This window comes from Hakea prostrata, chromosome 4 (assembly GCF_041222555.1).
Source record: "Hakea prostrata isolate BN-2017 chromosome 4, UWA_Hpros_2, whole genome shotgun sequence".
In the NCBI taxonomy this organism is placed as follows: Eukaryota; Viridiplantae; Streptophyta; class Magnoliopsida; order Proteales; family Proteaceae; genus Hakea; species Hakea prostrata.
Genome location: NC_142603.1, coordinates 13,897,901 through 13,924,837, shown reverse-complemented (window position 1 = coordinate 13,924,837; position 26,937 = coordinate 13,897,901). Strand labels below are relative to the sequence as shown.

Genomic DNA, 26,937 nt, shown 5'->3' with positions numbered 1-26,937 from the left:
CAAATGGCAACAGCAGGTGGGCACATGTGTTCTGCCATGTGGAAGAGTGATGTTGAATGTTGCGACCCTGACTGTTGGATATTTATGAAATTGTCAACATTGGCCAGGTGTAAACTTCTAGCACTAGTCATTTATTTAGCCTTCCATCTAATGGCATACCTTCCCACATGTGTCCATGCACCCTCCCATAGTCTTGTGCACTTTTTTAATCCTCCATCTTTTCACACTTTTTTTGCCACATCACCAATTTCAGTAGTGTTGAAACTTGACAAAGCAAGGGACCTGATGGCCTATACCCCCAATAACTTTCAACACCCCCACCCCCAACAGACTCAAAAAAAGTTCTTGCAACTGGCAAAAGTAGCTACGCACCCACTCACATGAAGTTCTAGTGTGTGGCACAGAAAATAAATATCCTGCAGTTCTGCCGCAATAGCATGTAGTGGACTTTATGTACATTTTTTTACATAAACTGGAGACAGGCAATTTACAGGTGTACATAGGTATCCTATGGTGTTGCTTTTTTCAATTTTTACTTCTTGATTGGGCATAGGAGGGAACTCCCTCCCTTGATGTACGGAACAAAGTACAAATTTATGTTGCAACAGATCAATCCATGTAAAACTATAATACACGAAAGCAAATGCAGATTCAGAGTCCAACATGAGGATATCAAATGCATACAAACACACCCTCCCAAAAAGAAGCAATTAAGTGGACGGGTAGAGCCAACAATCCGCACTCAAATGTCAACTTTTAGCCCAAATAAGGTCTGATACATGAAAAATGAAGTACTGCCAAATCCTTGACTACCAAGAGGGTGGAAATCAATGAGGGGATGCATAGACATACATGGATATACATCATTAAATGAGAGGAAAAACAATTGGACTTGGTTCAGAAATTTGAAATGTAGCTAATCCAAACCATTCCTTGACCATTCAACTTTCAATCATTGAATATACTTCCATGTGGCATGAAGAGGTGACTCACCAAGAAAGAACCTCTATCAAATTTTCTCAAGGATATTAGATGGATCAAAAATACAAAAACTAAATGCTAAATGTAATAGTTTGTCATTTCTTACATCTACACGAGTCCAAAAAAGAAACCTCCGATATCGTGCACTTGCCATTAACCATGTGGTAAGTTCTACTTTTTCCTCATCCATTCACATGTTTTCAACCCGTACGAAGACTCATGCTTCCATGTAATAAGTCTCTCAGTGGAATTTTCAAGTTTCTGACAAATTACTACATTTGGCATGCATGAAACTACCAAATTTTAGTCAACTATCATGTATTAATCAATATAAAGACAGCATGATCAACAACAAATTCAAAACTTTTATCATGGGCAGTCTGGAAATCATACAAATGGTGTTATAAGCTAGAAAGCTTCAATAGTTATGAGAATAACTATTACCTAAGGTTCTTTTTTTCTTTTTTCTTTTCTTTTTCTTGGTGGGGGGGGGGGGTGTTGTTGACACCTCTCTTCCCGTGTGACTAGGAATGCTCAGTGACAACCTCTCAATTGTCACCGCCTGGCCTCTCTTGCTACCACGGTAGCACCTAGTGTGGTCAGCACCAATCGTGTTCGGGCAACGAAGCTTACACTCATTCACATTGGTTCATCCAGCAAGTTAGAACTTACCCAACCCAGCAATTTCTGCAAACATCTGGATCGCATTCCCTATCTGCAGCAAAGCATGGGCACTGACGACTCCGACATTGACTTTTGGCACAATGACACCCTCTAAAACGATTCTTGCAACTCTTAGGACACCTAGAAAGAGAATGTAAAATCAGTAATGCTTGATTTGTTCAGTCCACTAAGCTAATATACAAGATTAAAACAGAACTCTAAAAGATAAAGTTGCTCAAATCCATTAAAAAAATGTAACTGAAAACCTTTTTTCGAGTGTCAACATGCACCACAAGGCACTTCAGTGAGATAAGTTACATAATTTTTCAGTTGTCGAACATCGCAAAAGTTAGTATTGCAATTATTAATTTAAGAAGTACAATTGCATTTGAATCTAATGACACATTCTTAAGAACTAAGCTAGCATCCTGAGATATGAATCATACGCATCCACATCAATTGTAGGAGAATATTACAATAACATAGACTTGCACATAACTCAAAATGGACAGTGAAGTCATACCCACAATACTTTTCGCAGCAGGTTCCATTTAGAAGGCAAGTGCACTGTTTTCCACAAGCTGTTTGGCAGCCACAGGGGTTAAACTGCCGGCATGGTTGATCCTTCCTCTCGCTAATCCTCTTCCTAATTGAATGATAACCAGCAGATTTCCAAGTATACTTTAAACGGCGAACCCTCCCCCTCCTGCGCAAGAACCTTGATCTTTTTCGTGGTTCTGCATCCTGAAGAACATTTTAGAAAAGCATTCTCTTGTTAGAGGAAGAGATATTCAATGTCACATACACATAGGCAAACAAATAAAACAATAGAACTATCAAATTCAACCTTGGAATGGCCTTCAACCAGAGAATTTGCTCCATCAGCTGATCCATAGGATAGTTTATTTTCAGTAAAACTCATGTACTGAAAAACCTCAGCACATGTCTTCATTCCATGGAAAAGGTTCCTAGCAATTAAGCAGCTGTCCAGGAAAATAGTAGATCAATCATTAAATGCACCAATAAAATAACGAACGATAATGAACGCATGCACTATCTCCTGGAACAAAAGTATACTGCAGCTGATAAAAACAACTATTTTAAGCTATGAGAGATGCAAAGATGTAAATTGTACGTGCCAAAAATAACCTTACTACATTACCAATTCACTAAGCTAAAGAAATTTAAAGGTACAAAAAATATCCACAAAACAAAAGAAGAAAAGAGCACTAGTCAACAAAAATGCATTTATTTTGAACTAGAATAGGTTTGAACACTGAGCAGCAAACAAAAAGACAAAAACAGCACTTGCAACACTCTTGCATTTAACAAGCTGCAGATATGATGACACAAGTTGCAAGGCTCCAGTTCAACATCATAATTCTTAAGAGTTATTGACAGAATACCTGTAACTCTGGAAGGCCTGAAAAAACAGAAATGCTATCCAATAACTCACTAACTTGACAACTCAAGAGCTTCACGTTCTTAACAGCATATTTAGATGTTAAAACCATGGTGCAATTTTCGGTCAAAACCAGACAAAAACCAAAATCTCCAGGTTTCAACCAAAATTTCGGTAGGAACCTGGTACCTTTTCTGAAATTTCGACCCTAGGTTCCGGGCCTTATTTGACCTCCATTTCATCTAATTTCTTGCCTCCTACTTATTTAAAGCATAGCAAACACAATGGAACTAGTATTTTGCCAAGAAAACCATTGAAAAGTTATCATTCAAGTGTACTAACAAATGATTGATTCCAACAAGTACAAATTGTATTGCATACAAGCATAGAATCATCATCATACATGAATTGTTTGGTAGAATGGTTACATATACAACAAATCAACAAAATACAATGACCAACTAGATCAAGTGATGGTGTCTGTCAAGTTCAAGCCCATATATCATATAAAAATAAGTATTTAGAAAATAGCTTTTAAATTCAGAAAATTAAAATAATAATAGCAATAATAAAAAATAAGTTCAACAACACACAATATAGATTACAGCCCTAGAATAGACATATTTTAATTTCAAAGCAATTTAAGATCATTTAAGGCATGAACAAAATAAAATTTTCAAAAAAGAAAATGAAAAGTTTGGAACTATTGGGTATAGCTATTGTGGCTTAAGAGGTGTTTGAAGGAAAAAGCGGAGCAAAGGAGGTGTTTGAAGGCGAAGGAGTTGTGGAATTTATGTGAAAATGGGATAGAAACAAACAAAAACCAAGGGAAAACAAGTTGGAGTTTTGAAATCTACGAAATTTCAGTCGAAACCTGCGAAATATGTGAAATTTCAGTCGAAACTTGGTGACAATACGAAATATTTCAAAATTTCGCATGTTTCGACTGAAATTTATTCCAAGGCTAAAACTACATGGATGTTTTTCATAGCAAAATGATTAGTCAAAGGACAATGAAGTACACATAAGGACCAAAAATTTCACAGCAAGAGAAAGTTTGTCTTTAACATACACAGCATTGCTACAGGATAAGATCACAATACTCTTATGTAGAACATTAATTAATAAACTCAAAATATCCTCATTGATAGAAAGGAGAACCTACTAACGCCAACAATATTAAAGATGATTAAACAGAATATTATGTGGCTAATCACATTGTGTGAATTAATTTCTTTTTTTTAAGGGGATGAATAATAAATATATAATAAACCCCCCAGGGGAAGGGGAAGAGGGGAGAGATACAAAGAGAGGGAGGGCACTCCTTAGCTAAAACAGCCGGGGAGAAGAAAAAAAAGAGATCTAAGCCTTAGCTAATAACAATGTACCTGTTCCTTGAGGTAAGGGTTGGGGATAACAAAGAGAGCTTTCAGCTGACATCCTTAAAGATCGGGTGGCCAAACCTGATACATGGAGTGAGATTTGGTAGTCCATCTATGAAGGTTACGCTGAAGCCAAGATGTGAAATAGTTGCCCTAAAAACTGGTTTACCAACAAAGTCAGCAATTAAAGAACCACTAAAGGAAAAGGTCAGCCAACAACGTTCATAGTCGAGAGGTTGGATGATGTAACCCAGGGTCTGGGTTAGACCTTCAGGATCTTCTTTGAAAGGAACCAGCACAAAACTAGAGTATCCAGAGGTTTCGGCAAGGGGTTTTAGGGTCAACAAGCCTGCTGGATATGGAAATCACTGAATTCCATTGATTTTCAAAACTCAGATTTGAAATCTAAATTCTGCAAGTTAGGGTTTCAGTTAGGGTTGGGAGATGGGTTAGGCTTGCTGGTTTTGCAGATCAGAAATGTATTCTCTTATAGTTCCTTCAACTAGACTAGGATTTAATTGATAGAGCTTAATAAAATTTAGATTTCTGGAATTCTGAAAATTCTGCAAAACTCAAGGAAGGAGATGAAGAGCAGGTATTTTAGAACTTAGGGGAATAGGACTCTTTTGAGGAAAGTAAGAGCAGGGATGAGGTCTAGAAGGTTATACATTCTTAATGGAGGGAGAATGGGTTAAAACAGAGTAGGGAATAGGAATTTCCTAAAGGGATTTGGATTTGGGAGCCATGGGAGTGAAGAAGGGGAAGGGAGGCTTGCGGGTGCTAGGGCAAGAGGGGGAAGGGGCTGGGGATGTCGTGGGGAGGGGAGGGCTTAGGGAAGGTTGCGGCCAAGAGAGGGAGGGTTGGGATGAGGTGGGGGAGCTTCCCTTACTTACTCGAATGCTTGAAGATGGCTATACTTGAATGCTGTGACTAGGTGCTTGATTTCTTGAAGGAGATGAAGTTATTTGCTGGAAATTCTGAAGTTTGAGAATTACTCTCTACCCTAGGCCATAAGGGTTTCCTTCCCCACAGCCCAAGCCTTTGTTTAACTCAAAATATCCAATTTGCTTTATTATGAATAAAAGAGGCTAATTATAGCCAATTACAAGACACTTTGACTCAACTTAGGACTCCCTATCTAATAGGGATCCAACAACCTTACTACTTAACAAACACTTAATAAAATAGGACTCAAATAATTAATTTCAGAAATAAACAAACTCTAAGAGACTTAAATAACTGACTTGTACATAGAAACAAACTCTAAAGATAAGATTCCCTTTCTAGATAAGGAATCTTATCCACATTTAACTAACTCAATATAATTTTAAAAGGACTATAATTATCAAACTACTGACTCAAACAGAAAACCAAAAGTAGATCCCTGACCCTGCCCCAAAAGGGGCTTAAAAATTACCAAAATACCCCTGGGGTATTTGGCTAGCTTTTAGTGCCCTTTTTTTATCTGGTTTTTCGGCCCAATTTTAGGGGGGGTCCAACCCTGGTTACATCACTAAAGCATAAGGCCAATAGACAAAGAGGTTGGAGAAGAAGAGCTTATGGTTGTCATGATCCCAATAGCTACAGAGGATGTGCTAAAGAGGAAGACCTTGATGTAAGGATGAAGGAGAAAGGGTAAGGAAGAAGGGCAATGATATAAAAGATCTCCAGGATGTGGTGGACTGCCTAGTGGTATGACCTTTGGACAAAACAAGACTAGCCCAAGAGACGAAGCAGGGAGTGGGGGGAGAGGGGTTGTAACATATTGCCAAACAAAGGACAAGGAGAAGGAGCCAATGTGGGAAGGGAGCCAAAAAACCATTCTCTTTTTGGTGTGCGGAGGCAGGTAGGAAAAGAGGGGAGCAGATAAGAGAGGTCATCGGCAAAGGCAAGATAGGTAAGGTACTGAAGTTAAGGAATCTGCATTAAGGGAGGGAGGGGATCAGATGGTGGTCTTTGACTTGGATTATGGATACTATTGGGAAGAGTTCAAGGGCCAGAGAAAGGGGGTAGCCTACCAAAGTCCCATTAACAGAGACAGAGAAAGGGGGTGTAGAGATACAGGCATGGATCCAATGGATGAAAAAGAGGGGAGAGGGGGAAGATCTCATTTTGGGATAGAAATATCCCAAAGGAAGTCCTAGTGAAAGAAGTCAAAGGCTTCGTGAATATTAATCTGAAGGAGAGCCGCTTGGAGTTGGATTTACGATCGGACCACGGGACTATTGTATAGCAAAGAACCATGTTGGGAAGGGGGGGGGACTGAAGAGGGAGTGTATTTAAAAAGGATCAAAACTAACATGCATGTTATCACATATTTCCAAAACGAATGAAATATAGACAAAATACACTCACCTATTCCTTCCAAATATCTCAACTCCTTTAGCAAATAGGCTTTTCTCAATAGCTTTCCAAGATTTATCACCTGCTACTTCATGTTTATAGATGTTTTCCTCAACAAACTCCTCTTTCCTTGACATATCCTCACTCACAGTCCTAGGTACATCCTTGATATCTTCAGACGGTCCATCATGGGCTGCAGTTGACAACATTTTTTTGCTGTCTTGAACTGGTGAGTCTTTCCTTCTGGACTTTCTTGTAATTGGAGTGTTCACTTTTTGTTGGGATGAAGAACTAGCATCTTCATTTTCCTTGCGTGAATTCGATCTAAGTTTCATATCTCTAGGATGAACACATCCATCTGCAACAGAATCAAAATCGGAAGCAACTGATTTCTTCTGCCTCTTGCTCTTGCACTGAAGAACACGTTCAGCAACGCGCTTACTGTTTCTCTTACGGAGTCCACATTTGCCAACAATCTTTGTTTTAGGAGGTGTTGAAGAGTGGCGAACAGAAGGGCTGTCCTCTCTAGGTTTTACCTCCGAATCACTGCTTTCTGACATATTTCTCCCATTGGATGAAGCACTTTCACTCTGATTAGACTTCTGCCCTTTGCCAACTAATGAACCAGTGTTTTTCTTTCTTGGTGATGTATGAGCCCCAGCACTAACAGGAGAATCAATAGGTTTTTCTTCAGAGACATCATGGACAGGAGAGCTAACTGTGGCAGTAGTTGGATGTTGCGAGGCCTGAGACATGATTCAATTTTAAATAATAAAAATTTTAGTACAAAGAAAAACATTTTAAGAGCAGAGAATTTTTGGTAAACTAGAGCAATCAGAAACCCCAAAAAAGGATCTTCGTTTTTCTCGGTCTTGGTGCAAAAGCCAGCATCTTTTTTAAATACATACTAGTCGATAGCAATTGTTGCCACATGGAACTTTTTCCTCATCTGAACCACTCCATGGACTTTGCTTTTCAGCCTGTTAAATGTGAATGGGAAAAAGAAACAATATTAGGTTTGGAAATAAAGACAAAATCACACAAATGATAATAGAAAATTAACTTACAGGGAAAACAAGATCCTGAGAACATCCATGTAGTCTACAATCAAACACCTGTCAGAGTTAATTTACAGTGTGCATCAGAAAGTTACTAGTAAACATCACATGTACACATCATGCTGATAAGTATATTAATGTAAAAATAACAATAATGAGAAAAGTTCTTACCAGACATCGCCGACAAAATAGGTTGTCAAAAGAATCCAGAGCTGCATCCAGATCCTTATCAAGAAAAGAATCATCCATTTTTGGATGATTCTCAGCTTCCTTCTCTTTAGGGCACTGCAGATCTTTTTCTCCCTTCAATAGAAATTCATATCTTGCCTGTATAAGAAATTCAAAGTTGGTTCATACCTCTTTAAAGCCAGCACAAAATGATTGGGAAACAGCTGTGACAAGGATAGGTTCTATAGCAAGATACATTCCAGCCGCAAAAACCACAGGTCTAGTCCATCAAATCAATCAGTGGACCGGCACACAGCGCCACATGGTCAACCAGCTATCAGCTGGGCCAGCCCACAAGGGCTGAGAGTTCCTAGGGTTTCCCAAACCCAGAAACTGCATGAGCAATTTCGTCCAATCTTCTAATCACTGCAGCAACAAGGCAGAGACTAAAACAGTGGGAACCACAAGCTTTAAGGACCCGCTGCAGCAGTTCATGACTCTAAAGATTGCGGCATCTTGATAAGCATGCATTTACCATTATTTATTTGATTTAATTCCCCATACTTATTTAATTGAAGAGAGCTAATTGAGTATTTTTGTGTATTTTTCAGGAATAAGGTGATTTTGGATATTAGAGATAATATGGAGTAAAGTTGGCAAATATATTAGATATTGGTGGATTTGAAATCATGGCATTCAATCTTGCTGCTCAAGAAATCATGAAAAGTGAGATCTTAGCCAAATTGGAAATAGGTGAAGGTCTAAGGAACAAAATTGGTAATAAATCTGAAAATCGGGTAAACAGACCTACCTTCAGTATTTTGGGCGTATCTCTCTTGTATGAGCTTGGATTTTGGTGATTCAAGATGCTATGGAACGATATCGAAAATATCTACAACTTTCTAGTTTTGAGTTTTTCCAAAATCCGAACGAATAAAGGTCGAATCTATGGGTAAAGAGAGGGGATTCATTGTGTGCAGGAGACATAAAAGAGAAGCCAACCACAGAGAAGAGGTCGCTAACCAATCACATCTCCACGATTTTTATGATAAAAGCAATGTTGCTATTTAGCAACTTAATGTCCTGGTGAGAACATAAGAGACTGAGAAAGCCAACCCTATCAAACTTCCAGTCCAGATCCTGCTGTAACTTAGGCCTCAATAGCTCGCCAACTTCATATCAGAACCTTTTGAAGGGCTATTTCTGTCATCATCACGTACTTTGATCCCAGTTTGAAGCTATCACAGCTGCTGATTTGCTAGATACAGCATTAATCACTAACCTGAGTTGTACTTTCTAATTCTGTAACCAGCATTCACACCTCTTCCTGGCCATCATAATTAGCCCTAACTTGGAGGGATAGCATACCCTGCCCGGGTGTTCACTTGCCTAAGTTTCAGTTCATTATAGGGCTGGACATCAAAATTCTGTTATTGATCCTAGAAGTAACCTGCGGCTATGGTTAGACTGCTGCCTGGCTACATTGCCTTGTGGTTTGTGATTAGTAAACTTTCAGTCTAGCCTTACATTAAGTTGGACCAAAGTTCACCCTACGCCTAGTTATTATTAGAAGGATAGGGGAGAAAGTAAAAAAAATATCAATCAGAATGCATTTACAAAACATGAGAACTTCCTTCGACCAGTAGACTTGTCAAACAACCTTCAGAAAATACTATAAAATCCTCCATCTTAAGGAACATACCTTGATATCACAAGGCTTTCTAGAAAGGCACTCAGCAATTGAATCCAGCACAGCATCGGATAAACCAGCTTCTTGGATTGTCATTCTGGAATAAAGTATGAAAAGGACCAACTAAGTATATTTAGATTGAAGAATGTAATGCTTCAGATAACTAGGTAAAGGACCAACTAAGTATATTTAGATCGAAGAATGTAATGCTTCAGATAACACCATAACAATTTCTATATAAGACGTCAGATACAGTCATAGAGACAAAGAACAGCATATTTACAACTGCTCCAAATTATGTCACTACCAGCAGGAATTAGGTGGAAACCAAACACCATAGTTTAAAAGATCAATTCTGGATCAGTCAGATCTGTCAGCAAAGTGGGGCAGAAAGTGCAATCCAGAATCCAGACCATCAAGAATTAGACCCAGGCGCAAATGCTAATTCTTGTTGTGTCTGGAAGCCATTTACTGGTTCAATTAGGACTTTTAAGTCCTCATTTTAATCTAATGCTTTGTATTTTTCTTCGCAAGTTCCGTGTGAAGCTCCTTGACAAATTGAGCTCTCTCCTCTTCTTTTCTCTTCTATGTTTCATAGTTGTGACATGCTATCAGAGTTGTCATTAGAACAACAGCTAGATGCCAATAATGATGCAGGTCCAGCACTGAATTGCCCTATTTTCCATTAAAATCAGTCCAAGGCTCAAAAGATATGGAGGTTGGGCCTTTTTTTAATATATTTGTGTGGTCATGGGCCTATTCTATGGGCCAAAAAGTTTAGCATCTAGGGCAAGTATGAAGTTAGGTTAGTTTTATAGTTTGATTAGTCTAAGTATGTAAATTCTGCCTAACTTAAGTTATAAGGGCAGAATCATATTTTCTTATGTTTTATTTCAGTTCTATGAGCAAATTTCTAGTAGGACCCTTCTATTCTCTGTCAACCAAGCCCTGTAACCAAGCTCCTTTCGTGGTGCGATATACCTGCAACTACCTCACAATCCACACTCACCTCACACGCTGCAAATAAATGGGATGAACAGGGATTGTGAACCATGGAAATACTTCAATTAACTCTCAATTAAGGCCATTATGCCAAATACAATATCTCCCCCAGAACCTGCAAATCCTATTCTACTGGCCCCAAACCTGAGAATCTTCCTCTCCCCAGCGAGCATAGCTCACCCCTCAATTACTCACTTCTTGCATAAATCCTAGCCCAGCCTGTCCCTCTAATATAACCAAATTCCCAACCAACTACTTTCCACCTAAGCCATACCCTCTATCTCTAATAGGTGCCAACATGAAATGCAGCTGCTCACCCCTCAATTACTCACTCCTTGCACAAATCCTACCCCAGCCCTTCCTTCTAATATAACCAAATTCCCAACCAACTACTTTCCACCTAAGCCATACCCTCTATCTCTAATAGGTGCCAAGATGAAATGCTGCTGCTCCTGAATGAACTTCTGCCACTTGTCCTTGTCCCCCATGGTTATTTTTGATACCCTATAACTCCCTTTTCCCTACACCCTCAACATTAGAGTCCTAAAGTTTCTATTTTCCAAGACTGATAATCAGTGCCATAGGTTATATGTCTGTATGAAAGCTTTCACCACAATACAAGCCTTTGTCGGGAGCTCCTTTTGAAAGGATCTGGAGGTGTGCTTGTGATATGGAGCTGACACTTTCTGTGATAGAGATCTGGAGGTGTTTTTGCGATGGCTGTGATTTGCTAGGATAGGAATCTGGAGGTGTTGGAGGTCTGTCTACAATGGAGAAGTGTTGAAAACATGAACTGAGGTTTCCTAATTAGAATAGGATTATGTTTCATCATAAGTCTATAATTTTATTTCTATATTTCCTATTCCTACTTAGTATAGGACTTAACTAGGTTATAACTATAAATACCCTATTGGGGTCTTGTGAATATTTTACTTTTAGAGGAGCAATTTCTCACATTACAACATGGTATTAGAGCAAGGTTTTGTTTTCATCCTACAGAGGTGCTGTAAAAAAAAATTTTGAAGTCGCTATTCACGTGTTTGTTTTCTTTTCAAGTATCTTGGAAATATATATTGGGTGATTAAGTGCATGTCTAAGAAAATTTTGTCTAAGGAGTCTGGTATTTAAGCAGACCGGTTGTATCCCTCCAGTCTTTCCTAGAAACTTTCCTGCTGTACTTTGATTCAACAATATATCAATTTGAGGTAACCTGAGGAGATACTTTTCACGTGAATTCGTGAGAGTAATTTTGAAAATATTTCAGGGACTTTTTCGTAAATTTTGAAAAAGTTCAGGTACTTTTTGAATAATTTCTCCTTACAATTATGGCCGATCCCATATCTCCTTTATCTGGTACATCTGAAGAGTCTCCCATGTCTTCCATTCATAAGGATCGTGAATTTTCTCCGCTTCAGATAACCACTGTGAAACTTAATGGGACAAATTATCTTAGATGGTCTCGTTCAGTTTCCCTAGCTGTTGGTGCTTGTGGTCTTACTGGCCATCTTGATGGGACTTCTACAAAACCTTTCACACCTAGTCTGCAACTTTCCAAGTGGTATACAGATGAATGCTTGGTCATGGGTTTTCTCATCAATTCCATTGAATCTAGCATAGCAAAGAGTTATCTCCTCCTTCCTGATGCAGCAACTATTTGGAAAGTTACTAAAGATACATACTCCAGAGTTGGCAATGATGCACAGTGCTTTGAAATTAGACAGAAAATCAATCAATTACAGCAGAAGGACCTTCATCTTTCTCAACACTATAACACTCTTCGGGGATATTACCAGACTTTAGATTTCTATGGGAAGTTTACACCGAAGAATGCTGAATATGCTATTGCCTATCAACAATGGGAAGACAAACAGAGAGTTTATGATTTTTTGGTAGGATTGAATATAGAATTTGATCAAATTCACGCACAGATCCTTTCGAAAGAGACTTTCCCTTCTCTAGCTCAAACCTATGCCATGGTAGATACCGATGACAGTCGAAGGACAGCTATGGTACACACTCAAACATTTAATAGGTCCGCATTGGTGGCTGGTTATGGCAATAATAAATCTAGTTCTGGTAAATTCCGCCCTCCAGTAAAGTGTGAGTATTGTGGAAAAGAGCGTCATACAAAGGACAAGTGTTGGAAGTTGCATGGACGTCCAACAAATTCCCGTGGAGGAGGTAGAAATGGAATCAAGGGCAGCAATCAAGCTAATTCTGACACCCTGAATACTCCAACACCTCTTTCCTCAGATGAGCTCCAACACCTTCGCCAATTGATGTCTAAACTTGACTCATCTTCTCCAGTACCGACTTCCAGTACGAGTATAGCCTTTGTCATTGATCCCTCTATTGATCCACAAATCCCCACAGGTATTTTTGGTTGTCATAATGTCAATTTGACTTATCCCTCGTGGGTAATCGACTCTGGGGCAACCGACTATATGACAGGCTCATCTACTTTGTTTCATATTTATTCATCTGTCCCTATTGCTCAGGATGTTCGAACAGCTGATGGGTCTCTCTCCCCTATCTCTGGGAAAGGATCTATTATCTGTTCGCCTTCTCTTACCTTATCTAATGTCATGCATGTTCCTAAGTTTTCGGCTAATCTTTTATCTATTAGTAGCCTTACTCGTGATATGAACTGCAAAATAACTTTCTTTCCTTCTCATTGTGTGTTTCAGGACCTGGAAACCGGGCTTACGATTGGCAGTGGTAGACAGAAAGGGGGGCTCTACTTAATGGATGGGTCCCCATCAGCTCTTTCTACGATCTCTAGTTCCACCTCCGCTGCACTCTTTACCTTATTACAGTGGCATAGTCGTCTTGGCCACGTTCCTTTACCTATTTTGTCCAAATTATTTCTTGATCTGATTAAAAGGTGCACTTTAAATGATGTTTAATGTAAAGCATGTATTTTGGCCAAACAGACCAGGCATGTTTACCCTATTTCAGATAATCGTAGTAAAATTCCTTTTTCAGTCATTCACTCTGATGTGTGGGGTCCTTCACAGACCGTGACTGTATCTGGTCATAGATGGTTTGTTACCTTTATTGATTGTTGTACTAGGACCACATGGGTTTACTTACTTCACCAAAAAAGTGACGTTTTCTCTTGCTTTCAAAATTTTCATAATATGATTAGGACTCAGTTTGGGGCGACAGTCAAAATCCTTCGTACGGATAACGAAACTGGTACTTGGGTGGCGCATTCCCTTCCTACTTAGCAAACCATGGCATCATACACCAAACTAGTTACGTCGACACTCCACCGCAAAATGGGGTTGCCAAACGCAAGAATAGACATCTACTTGAGGTAGCACGTTCCCTCATGTTTTCTATGCATGTGCCTCTTCGGTTTTGGGGTGAAGCCGTTCTTACCGCGGCATATCTAATTAACCGAATGCCTTCCCGAGTCTTAGACTAACGCTGTCCCCTTAAGGTTCTTTTAGGTACAACAGTCTTTACAGTCTAATCCTAAGGTTTTTGGATGTGTTGCCTTTGTCCGGAACCACCATGTTCATGGAAAGTTAGATCCTCGTGGGTTAAAGTGCATTTTCTTGGGTTATCCTCCTACACAGAAGGGGTATAAGTGTTATCATCCTAGTTCTCGTCGTTTTTTCATCTCTATGGATGTTGTGTTCTAGGAACAAATTCCTTTTTTTTTCCCTACACCTCTTCAGGGGGAGAGTTTTAGTGAAGAGGTTCCAATGTTGATTCCTCCTTTCGATATTTTCTCCTGAGATTCCTACAGATGATCCTCCTTTGGAAGATGGAATGACCGAACAGGAACAGCTGGTGAATGATATATAGGGGGAGACTAGACCTCTGAAGACCTATCAAAAAAAGCAACAAGTGACCCCTTCTGAACCAAGCCAGTCAAAAGCTTTGGTTCTTGGCCCTAAACAATCCGTTCCTCCAGGTGACTCTGTCTTTGACCCTTCTTCTAATCCTACTTTAGATTTACCAATTGCATTAAGAAAACAGCCTCGAACTTGCACCAAACATCATATTTCCAATTATGTTTCATATCAGTCTCTATCTCCAAAATTTCAAAGTTTTATTTCCTCTTTGTCCTCTACTCCTATTCCTAACACTTGGCAGGAGGCATTATCTCACTCAAACTGGAAAGAAGCTATGGATGAGGAAATGCAAGCTCTGGAAAAAAACAAAACATGGGACTTGGTGACTTTGCCCATAGGAAAGCAGACTGTTGGGTGCAAATGGGTGTTTGTGATCAAGTACAAGGTAGATGGGACTGTTGAAAGATACAAGGCAAGAATGGTGGCCAAAGGTTTCACTCAAACTTATGGCGTTGACTACCAGGAGACATTTGCCCCTGTTGCCAAGATGAACACAGTTCGTACTATTATTTCATGTGCAATTAATAAAGGGTGGAGTTTACAACAATTAGATATGAAGAATGCCTTTTTGCATGGGGAACTCCAAGAAGAGATATATATGGATATACCACCCGGGTATTCTACTACAGAGACTTATAGGAAAGTGTGCAAGTTAAAGAGGGCTTTATATGGGCTGAAACAATCTCTAAGAGTGTGGTTTGGAAGGTTCCATAAGGCAATGATATCTAATGGCTATAAGCAGAGCAATGCATACCACACTTTGTTTATTAAAAGAGATGGTTGCCACACTACTATACTTTTAGTATATGTGGATGATATTGTGATCACAAGCAGTAGTGAGGATGAGATTTCAACATTATAGACTTTTTTGGGAACTGAATTTTAGATCAAAGATATGGGAAAACTAAGATATTTCCTAGGTTTAGAGTTGGCATATTCTACTAGTAGTGTATCTCTATCCCAGAGGAAGTATACATTGGATCTTCTTAAGGAAACTGGAATGCTAGGATGTAAGCCTACTGAGACTCCTATTGAGCCTAACCTACACTTGAAGGCAAAGGAAGGAGAACCAGTTGACAAGATAAGGTATCAAAAATTAGTGGGAAAGTTCATCTATCTATCTCACACTAGACCTGACATCACATTTGCAGTTAGTCTTGTTAGCCAGTATATGCATGATCCATATTCCTCACATTTGGATGCAGTATATCGGATCTTGAGATACTTGAAGACTACTCCAGGAAAAGGAATTTTAATTTCAGCTCATGGACATTTGAAGATTAAGGCGTATATAGATGCAAATTGGGCAGGATGTCCAGATGATAGGAGGTCTACCTCTGGGTATTGTGTATATGTGGGAGGTAACCTTGTGACTTGGAGAAGCAAGAAACAGGTTGTATTTGCGCGGTCCAGTGCCGAGGCCGAGTTTAGGGCGATTGCTCGAGGCATTTGTGAGGTACTATGGTTTAAAGGGCTGCTTCAAGAGGTTGGGACAGATTTGGAGGTTCCTATACAGTTATACTCAGATAGTAAGTCAGCAATCAGCATAGCTCATAACCCAGTACAGCATGATAGGACTAAGCATGTGGAGATTGACAGACATTTCATTAAAGAGAAGCTTGAGGCTGGGCTGATCCATATCACCTTTGTTACTTCAAACGAGCAACGGGCTGATATGCTCACAAAGAGCTTGAGCACAAAGATATTCAATTACATTATGAGTAAATTAGGCATGATAAATATCTATGCTCAAACTTGAGGGGGAGTGTTGAAAACATGGACTGAGGTTTCCTAATTAGAATATGATTATGTTTCCTCATAAGTCTATAGTTTTATTTCTATATTTCATATTCCTACTTAGTATAGGACTTAACTAGGTTGTAACAATAAATACCCTATTGGGGTCTTGTGAATATTTTACTTTTAGATGAGCAATTCCTCACATTACAACAAGAAGAAAACCAACTCCATCATTTATACCAACAGGGATCACAGGCAGAAGAATTTTGTTTGAGATAGGACGAGGAAACGACAGAGAAAGGAAGTCCAAGGTTCACACCTGAAGAATTCTATGGCAAATATCTTTGTTTGATTTATTGGTTGATTGTTGGAGTCATTCATTGATTGATTGATCGGAATGGAGCATGGTTTAGAGTTCTTTTCTTTTCTCGTACTGTGGTTACAGTTGATATAACCACCACAGGAAACAGGTACCAAACTTAAATAAGTAGATACCAAAGAGACATCATGGGCTTCAACAAAGATCATAAAGTAGAGACCATTTTAAAGGTTATGAGGCCAACAACAAAAAGAAACAAAAGCAAAAGTTGTCAAACCAAACAGGTTTTCTGGTGATACCAACCGAAGGATATAATCTTCAGAATCCCCATATTCTCTCTTTTCTTCTTCCTCCTCAGCTAACTCCTCCTCACTGTCACTGCATATTAAAGCTTCACCACCATTTTGGTCATAATAGATTCTTCTTCGACCAACCACTGATTGGTCTTCTGTCATTCTCTGGTTTCTGTATTGAAATCAACACACAGCCACTAATATCTATCAGATTTTCAAAATTTCACAAAAAGAATTTGAGAAAAAACATACTGTCAACAAAATTAGATCTCCTACAGACTAGTGTAGGAATTAATTCTCTTTACCACACACCCGACAATTGCCATCTGGTAGCTCTGAATGTGCCCAAATTTGGCGTACATATTTTCATATCATCAGCCATTCATGTGCCACATTTTGTAACAATTGGATTGTCTACATTCCATAAGGTCAATTTTTTCAGGGAAATATTTAAATGACAGGGATCATTAAAACAAGATGCAAACCCTAAGGAACTCAAGTGGGTGTTAGCAGATGCAGAACAACCAGCAATCAAACCCATTTCTGCCCCCAAAGAGAGTACCATCCAGCAGTGTAAAATTATATTTACTTGCAGAATTGAAAAAGAGATCAATGAGTTATTCAAGGAAGTATTGTCTATCCTATTTCCTATTATGCCGAGCAGTTTATGTCTAGCACATTATGAAGCAATTGATTAGTTTTATTTGGAGACTGGGATTAGCTATCACCAGCCTGTCATAAATGGCTTAATTTTTAAATTTAACAGATATTATTCAGCTCCACTGGGAGGATATGTCATAATCAAATCCTGCAGTAACCTAGCCAATGAATATGAAATGAAAGACTCAATTCCCAATGCATGGAGGACTTGTAAAGCTGTAATTACTAGTTTTATTAGATAGGTTTCTATTGGGACTTATTTCCATTTGGATTTAATAATACACATACGTAATCTGAAATTTGAAGGCTAACTCGATTTCCTAGATAGATTAGGACCTTTACTTAGTTTTCTATAAATACATTTGTAGCCATTAACTGGGGACAATTAAGATGATGAATATTTGAAGCTTCTTTCAAGAAGATGAGCAATTCAGTTAAGAGGTGAGATACCTTGAGAGGATGAGATACTCATGGGCGAGAGCCCACAAGTGAGTGAGAAGCTCAAACCTTCTATCTTCTACCTTTCTTTATTAATCAATTTGCTCATGAGAAATTTGTTCCTGAATCTACTAAAAACTGAGATCCATTCGAGGATCTAATTGGGTGGTTACTATCCTTGTTTGATTGCTGAGAAGTGCTATTACTGATATTTCAGTGATACTCCTGAATTCAGTTCCTAATTGGTGACAAATTCTACATTAATGGGACAAGCAGATGAGCTGATGTAACCAGGGTTAGGCCCCCTAAAGCTGGGCCCAAAAACCAGACCCAAAAAAGGCACTTAAAGCTTAGATGAATACCCCAGTAGTATTTTGGTCATTTTTCAAGCCCCTTTCTGGGGCTGAATATGGGTCTTAATAGAATCCCCTCAATCCAAGGGTCAGGGATCTACGTGGATAAGACAAGATTCCCTATCTACAAGGGGGTCTTATCTTTTAGAGGTTGTTTCTATTTAGAAGTCAGTAATTTGAGTCTCTTTTAGAGTTAGTTCTTTCTGAAAATTGAGTCCTATTTTACTAATTTGTTTAGTATTAAAGGATTGGGTCCTTATTAGATAGGGAATCCCAATTTGAGTCAAATTGTCTTGCAATTGGCTAAAATAGCCTCCTTATTTCTGAATAAAGTAGATTGGATTATTTGAGTTAAACAGAAGCTCGGGCCATGGGGAAGGAAACCCTTGCGGCCTGGGCTGGAGAGTCATTCTCAAAATTTCAGGAAATCCAGCAGCAATTTTATCTTCCACTAGCTCTCAAGTTCAGTTCAGTAATTCCAGCAATCATCTCAGCCTTCAAGTACTAGTTCCAACCTTCAACCTGTAAGCAGACAACCCCCACCTCCGATCACAGCCTTTCCTACCCCCTCACTCTTCTTCCAGGCCACCTGCAGGTTTCTTTTATTTTTCCAGAAATTTTCCGGAATTTTTGGACCTTTTTCTGGGCCCAAAATTTCATGCCAGATCTACGAATCTAACAGCCCAATCTTTAGGAGTACCCTTCCCTCCCAGTTTCAGCCCTATTGGACCACCTAAACCCTAAAATCCTAACACCTCTAAAATTTCGCACTTCATCTTCTTCCTTGAAAAAAATCTGCAGAATCCTGGAACCTTTGAAACCCTAAGTTTTAGACAATTCGGACCTCCTAAAACACTGACCCAGATCTGAACTGCAGAACAGCAAAGCCCTTTCCCTCCCTAACCCTAACCGAACCTGCCCTAGCCCTAATCTGTGCTGGTTCTTATTAAAGAGGGTCTTGGAAGAGCTAACCCAGACCGTGGATTACAACTTACAACATGAGTCCATGTCAAGTTCTTTGGGATGAAATGGCAGAAAATTTTAAGAGTGAACCATCAAGAAGCCTGAACCTACCACACACTCCATAAATTGAAGAATTAACATATATATACACACATGAACATGAGGAATCATAAAGCAGATTAACTTTCATGAGAGTCTTGAAGTCTTTTTTTTTTCTTTTTTATTCTTCAAACTGAAAGTCTGAAGTTATAGTATAAACCACTTATTATAAGAAAGAAAGAGCAAACGATGGATAAACACCAAGCAAGGAGAAATTGTCTTGACATACCTATCCAAAAAAATCCATGAAGTGTATGGAGGCAGTTTCCTAACTTCCGGTAACTTGATTGGGCAAACAGCACTCTTTGATCCAAAACAGTGCTCCACATGAACTGAAGATGAGGCATGGACATCTTCTTGGAAGCTACCATTATCCTTTTCACCATTAATTACATCAAGACCATTTAACATACCAAGTTTATCTGTTTGCCTCTTTGCCAGTAAATTTACTTTTTTATCAGTCATCTCATTGTTTCTCCTGGATTTTGATAAATTATGTGCATGATTTGTGATACCTATCAGCTTTTGCCTGTTTTCTTCCGTTCTTTTCTGAGGAAAATAAAGTGAATAGACAATTAGAAATATATTTAGAGGCCAGAACCACAAGATATAAGCACAAACAAAACAATAGGAAAACTAGTTACCAAAAGAACACACCTTTATTGAGACACATCGATCTGCCGCAAGTTGTCTCTTTAAGGAATCAATAACAGAGACAGTGTCCCTTGAACTTTGACTCCCTTCTGGTACTTCAACCATCTGTAGCAAGTCAAAATAAGATGAAGTCAACAACCTAATAAAAAAAAGCATATAAAGTATAGTAAGGAAAAAATATGTTTTAACCCTTCCAGAAAACTCAAATTAAAAACCAGAATCTGAAGAAGAAGATTTGGGAGAAAGGGACTATCTTAGAAAAGGAAGGTAATACCTGAGCTGTTCCCCCCAAAGGTCTATCTATAATCAATAAATTACAAAGATAGTTTCCTAATGCTACTAAGAATCAAAACTAGAAATTAGAAATTAGTAATAACACAACAACCTGAAACCCCTACTTGGGTATAATCTTAAAAAAACTAGTAAATCCAAAAGTATATACATATATCAGAAGAGGGCTACAGCTTGGGCCAATAAGAATAGAAGAATAGTTATTAAAAGCAGCACCAATCTTGAATAGCATTTCTAGATGTCAGTGAGCACGGACAAAGAGACCAGCATCATTTAGGTAGCAGTATCAGCTTAACCACACAAATCATCAATAACATCACTAGATAATAAACATCCATCAAATAAGTATAATCAGCAAGAAACAACCAGGCTGCAGTGAACAATGACCCCAATTATCAAATTAACAACTGGAACATCAAAAGCACTTCGTGAAGAAGTTAGTAGTAGGTCGCATGGTGGGAGATCTCGAGAAATATCTCGTTTTTTTAAATAGATGAGACGAGATGGAGGTCGAGAGCAGAGAATTGGGATATCTCGCTCAAGATCTCACCATATCTCGCCCTGAATCTCACTGGAACTCTCAGTTTTTGCCTCTTTTTGTGGATTTTTGGTTGGATTTTCACTTGCAACTACTCTTAGTATATCTACAACATCTAAGGAAGATCAGTCATTCTCTGCTTGTCTTATGAACTTATGATTTAATGACTTATATAAAACTTCTAATGGTTGTATAATTTTATTATTCTATTCTCGAAAATTGAGATTGTAATACTCTTATGGATGGAATTTTGATAACATTTAGGTTACTTAATGCATTTGATACACTTGCTTTTCATTTATATGTCTTAAAGGTTCTCTATTACATATTGTATAACTTTACATTCCCTAATCCTACAACATTTCGGTTTCACACTATGGGTGGACTTAGAAATCATACTTAGGGTTGTTTTCTAACAAATCCAAGGCCACCAATGTGTTCAAAAGGCCTTACATAGGCTAAATACCAAGTTTCAACCTAATTGGGACCCTAAAACCCACCAAGTGGACGTCAAAAAGTTGTATATCTCAACCGAGATCTCACCCGAGAGCGAGATCTTCTACCATGGTAGGTAGTACTTCAAAAGAAGATCAATGGTAGGCATTGTCTTGTCAGGAAAAGATAAAAGTGCATGAGTGAAGCATCCAGCGGCTACATCAAAAACCCTTCTCAAGAAAGGAAAGTAATAAGTAGCATTTCATTCAAACAAAGGCAGCATAAAGCCCCAACTCCCAAGTATTGGTCTCAGATTATTTTTAAAAAATAATTAAAAAAAACTCCGTTGATAAATAGGCAGTATAATGTAGAACCTGGACAGATTGGAACCAGCCAAGGAATGAACCAGAATTTGAGGCCAGCTCAATCCAGCAAGCTGGTCCAACTAGGAGGTCCCCTTGCCCCACAATTCTGATCACTTGCACATCTGTAAGAGGACAAAACATGAAGTAATAGGGCCAAACAACTTTGTGCATTACTGTTTACATGAACAGTGCAATGGGCCCATATTTGGCTTAGTGGGAATATTCCTAGAAGATCTGCAAGGCCCAAGATCCAGTTCCATGAAGACTTTATTTTTAAGAGAGTTAGAAAACTTAGTTGAGTTTTTCTCTATTTAGCAGTTTCTAATTCCTATTAGTTTATAATTTGCATTTTTGGCTGATTTATGAAACCTAACTTCTTGTTTCAGTTTAGCTTCTATTATAGTTCCTATGTAATTATTGAGAAGATCCAACTCTCAACGAAGTAGTTCTACTTCTTTAAAACTTTAGCAAAGCTAATAAATAGGTCTCTTACTAGCACTTGAAGATTAGACTTGAGAAATCAAATTTGCAGGCCATGTTGCCATTGCTAATGGAGTAAAATCCATGTTAACTGCTGAGATAGCAGTGCGTGAGAATGTCTCATCACCATATCCACTTTCTTCTTCTATTTTCAATTATCGCCTTCCCTTCACATTCAAACCCTGTTGTGCTGTGTAACTTAAGCTGCTCCAACAACCCAACAACTGAAAAGGACCATCAGAAGCTGCTGTTGCTTTCATCCCTCATCAGAACTGCTGCACCATTCGAGTGACCCTGGCACCCTGCTGATGTGGGTGCAAGTTGTTTTCTGCTGGAACCATTGAATCACAACCCTTATCCAGAAGCTGTTGGGTTTTGAAGCACAGATCCACCCATTGGCCACCACATTCAGTCCCAGTCCTGGCCAATAAAATTGGCCAGATAGCTCTACAACCATTATCTTCTATTTCTGGACTCTACTAGACCTAAACCTGGGTTTTCCTACTGGAATTATTTGGAGCCCAATCAATGATTCAAGATATTTGGGACTGAAACCATTGGTTTACAGTCATACATTACGGTATAGGTGACTGCAGACCACACAACATCAGATTGAATAAGATAAACAGTATAGATTATTGTGGACTGGGTGTTAAGTATAGATTAATCCATACAGGCAGTATAGGTTATTGTGAACCAGACAACATCAAGTATTTGCAGACGAAACAAATATGAATAGTTAGCTGAATACCATTCTCACAAGTAAAATATTGTTTGTTGAGGACACAAACAAACATATAGTAGTAATCTTCATATATTACTAGGCCTAACTCCTAAGCAGATCCCCCTCAGATGTCACATTACCTATGGCCAAAGAATGAGGACCAAAATTGCATGGTTTAGGGAGGGTCATATCTAGGTAGCCTTTACCCCTGTTCCTATAGAGGCTGTTTTAGGGATTTTGAACCTGTGGCCAAGTGTTCAGCAAGTGAACACTTGACCAGTGTGCAAAGCACAACCTTCTTTAAATAAAGGTCATTCCAATTCACAAGGCTCCCACATTTCTGGGGAACATCACAAAAAATAAATCCTCTAATCAAGAGTACTGTGTTGCAACAAGATCCGAATAATCTCCACTTCACCCCTTCATGGTATAAATAATCTCCGTGCAAGTAAGATCCCATTAAACAATTGTTGATCTCTCCTCATGGTAGCAAATAATGGTCACAGAAGTACCAAAGGCAATTACAAATCTGAGCCCATCAAAGAAATAAAATTTGCAAATATTCAACCCCAAAGGCAATTACATAAATAATCCACACAAACCCAGATAAAAACTCAAGCATTAGCCACACTAACAGGACCTCGAAGGGCACAAATGGGAAGCAAAGTTGAAAGAACAGTGGTGAATCTTTCATTTATCACGAGCTTATAAAGAGGAATGACACAAGTACACAACCACAACTATATGAAATGTAGCAAAGTGGTGGCAATCTTACAATAAATCAGAAGTTGGATATCTCTTCTGGGAATTTGACAAGAAATAGTATAACAAAGATTAAGAATTAACGTAAACAAATAAAAAGGAAAAACAAATACCAAAGTACCAGTACAAACTTGCGAAAAGTAAATAAATATATACAACATTAAAGATAAAGGACCAAAGAACAAAAGAAAAAACAACAAAACTAGCAGCAGCAACAATAAGACAATAGTGAGGAGCTAAGCTCTCTAAAATGAAAAACTAAAGGAAATGAAGTAAATTAAGAGATATCTCATGCAACTAGGAACTGTCTTCAACAGCTGAAGTCACTAGTCACAGGCCATAAAGAAACCCAAACCAGCAAGCAAGGTAAGCAGGCAGTTGTAGAACCACGGAAATGGATAAAGAGACAACCTCCAATCTTCGACAGCAGAAAAGAGAACCAGGACCAACTCAACAACCAACAGTAACAATCGATTGTAGAAATCTTAGCACAAGTTTACAGCCGATTAATTGCCTGTTCTAGATGCAGAAGCAAGATATCAGAAAATAAAATCTTCATTTAACTAGATAACCGGATGACCCTAGTTCATCTGCAAGTAGCATTCAAAACAAGATATGATTCAGCAAGTAAACAATTTTTCTTCCAGGTTAGATGAGACTTTCCATTGAACTTGCAGATTTTTTCTTCTTCCTCTTCTTCATCTCTCCAAGACTATGTGACGGAAACTCAAATTACCAAGTACCAACCAAAATCTGAAGAAAAAATATGAGAAAGTTGGGAGAGAAAGGTGAACAGCTTAGAACCATACACCTAAGTTGCCCCTCCCCCCTCTCCCCAAGCTTTGTTATGGGAAAAGGTAATTAGAAAGTGTCAAGACAAACACCAAGAAATCACAAAGGTGATGTGCTATGTCTACGGTGAAGAAGAACTTCAACTATGTATGGAAGAAGAATACAATGGAGATATCTCACCAACCACCAGAATGGCATTACAAAACTCTCACCCAAAGCCCTAAGGCAAAAATCCCCAAATCTTACAATGAGCCTATAAGAGAATGTAAGGTGCATAATTATAGAGTTTTAATCAGGTAAGCAGACTGACCCATCAGGTTGGGTCATACCATGCCACGGGCATCCCAAGTCAATCTTTAAAGCCAAGTACAAGAATTTAGACCACACATAACAGAAAAATAAATTTCTTAATATTGCTATAAACTAAAAATAAGCAATAGGAAACCTATCTACGACTAATTAAATTATCACATAAATCCCAAATTGTCTCAACTAGAAGGAATATCCCCTTTATCGAATTACATAATATACCCCACAGTGAATAGTTAATGTTAACCAAAAAGTGAGAATCTTTATCTGGATTGGCACTAAGTATCATAACAACATCAGACAAAAGAAGCCCTTTGACAACAGCTGAAGAATCCATATAAAAGAAGTTCACACCTGTTTTCAGCATGCCAACTTTTAACTCAGAATGATGTAGTTGCTTGTAGTGCAAGCCACAAAATCACCTTGAAGTAATAAGACAGGCTGCCTTACCTAGCCAACATAAGTTAAATTGTAATAGGTAGACTAGGTTCAAAAAGTCCCAGAAAATGACTTCACTGTAAGTTCAATATTCCACATGAAATCCAAGAAGATTCTGTTTACTTTCACCTCTCTTCAATTTTTTAACCAACTTCTTGCCAACAGGGTATCAACTTAGTCCCTTCATCTCAGAACAAAACCCCCACTTATCAAAGATTGTCAGGAAGGTATCCATGCATAATCACAAACTGATGTGTTGCCTGGAGTATAGAAGGCCGAAGTGAAACACCCCAACCCCCAAAAAAAAAGAAAAACGAAAAGAGATAACAAAAGAAAATTCATATGCCATCCAGGTGATTAGTGACTGATAATACATTTCTAAAGGGAAAATTACATTACAATTTTGCAAAGAATGAGTTAGTTCGACCTCAGCTGACTTATGATATACCTAGAAGTGATTGCTATAAAATCTACAGATTTTTCTCTTTCTTCTTCTTCTTTCTTTTTTTTTTTTTTTTTTTTTTTTTTTTTTTGGGGGGGGGGGGGGGGGGGTTGGTTGTTGCTGCTATTTACTGAACGTTTCATATGAATTCAGCTTAGATTACGACAGTAGACAATCCATTAGGTAAACTACATTATACTTAGAAACTATACAACAATAAATGGGAACTTTGCTTCTACCCAGAACCCACTGATTCACCATAAAGTAGTAACAAAAAGTCATATGACTTCCCCTGCAGTTCTTTCCAGCTTGTAATCTGCAATGCAACTCAAAGAGACGGACGTAAAAGTAGGTTACCAAGAAGAGACGCGAACGGATAGAAAGAAGAAAGCCAAATGCGCACTACCTGAGGATCCTTTGACAGATCAGATTTGGTGGTGGTAGACCTAGACGCCATTGAATCCGCAGCAAGAGACAATGCGGAAGGAAGAAACGAAAGAATCAGGCAGGTCGGCCTTCACGAAATTCGAAACCCTAGCCCGCCATTGAAAATTTGAGTAATGTTGAAAAGATTTGGTAGTGGAGGGAGGCGGGACGGACATGGGCAGCCAAAAGGAGCTCCGCCGTCCCAGGATCAACAAATTCTAGATGGGAATTAGTCGTTAGTCAATATGTTGAAAGCGGTCAACTAATCTGATTAAATTTGGGGGGAAAGAATATAAGCTACCTTCGTTTTGAAATCTTATATGACATTTTAACTCTTACAATGCTCTCCTACCCCCAAAAAAATAATAACTATAATCAAATAAAGACCCTGACGCTTCGCGACGCGGACAGCCATTATTTTAAATTATAAATACTATTCTTTTTCCTAAATAAAATTATACACATTATTAATGTTTCCTTCTACTCAAAAGTTGATGACAATGACGGATGTTAAGACGAAGATGAAGATGACTTCAAGAGAGTGATGAATTTTAGTACAGTTTTATCATAAATGTTTATGGATATGCTATTCGCAAAAACTTGTTAACATAAATATGTCAATATAGATTGTCAAGCTTATTAATCAAGTTTCCATAATGGCTCTATTAATGACAAAAAGAAACTAACATAGGGTCATGGGTGACCCGAAGGAACCACCGAATAATAATGGTTTGAATATAATCAACCCGGCAGCTCAACGGTTCAAGAAGATGTTGCATGCCAGCTAGGTCAGGAGGCTTATTGGTTAGCAAAAGACGACACTGGGGAGACCCGCAGACAAGTCCAGATGCCCTGTGACTT

At 38.5% G+C, this 26,937-nt stretch overlaps 1 protein-coding gene across 1 annotated transcript in view; it reads right to left on the bottom strand.

Annotated features, from left to right (window-relative positions):
- CLF (SET domain-containing protein) overlaps positions 1–26,409 on the bottom strand; it is a 36,067-nt gene extending 9,658 nt beyond the window's left edge. The window contains exons 1-12 of the mRNA XM_089152396.1: positions 26,057–26,409; positions 20,078–20,179; positions 19,650–19,969; positions 16,918–17,079; positions 9,700–9,784; positions 8,001–8,156; positions 7,839–7,886; positions 7,680–7,751; positions 6,784–7,517; positions 2,492–2,627; positions 2,168–2,388; positions 1,654–1,785 (exon numbers count right to left, since the gene is read on the bottom strand). Of these exons, the coding sequence (XP_089008522.1) occupies positions 1,654–1,785; positions 2,168–2,388; positions 2,492–2,627; positions 6,784–7,517; positions 7,680–7,751; positions 7,839–7,886; positions 8,001–8,156; positions 9,700–9,784; positions 16,918–17,079; positions 19,650–19,969; positions 20,078–20,179; positions 26,057–26,107 (2,219 nt within the window). The 5' untranslated portion in view covers positions 26,108–26,409. The remainder of the gene's footprint in view (positions 1–1,653; positions 1,786–2,167; positions 2,389–2,491; positions 2,628–6,783; positions 7,518–7,679; positions 7,752–7,838; positions 7,887–8,000; positions 8,157–9,699; positions 9,785–16,917; positions 17,080–19,649; positions 19,970–20,077; positions 20,180–26,056) is intronic.
- Between the last annotated feature and the right edge of the window lie 528 nt (positions 26,410–26,937).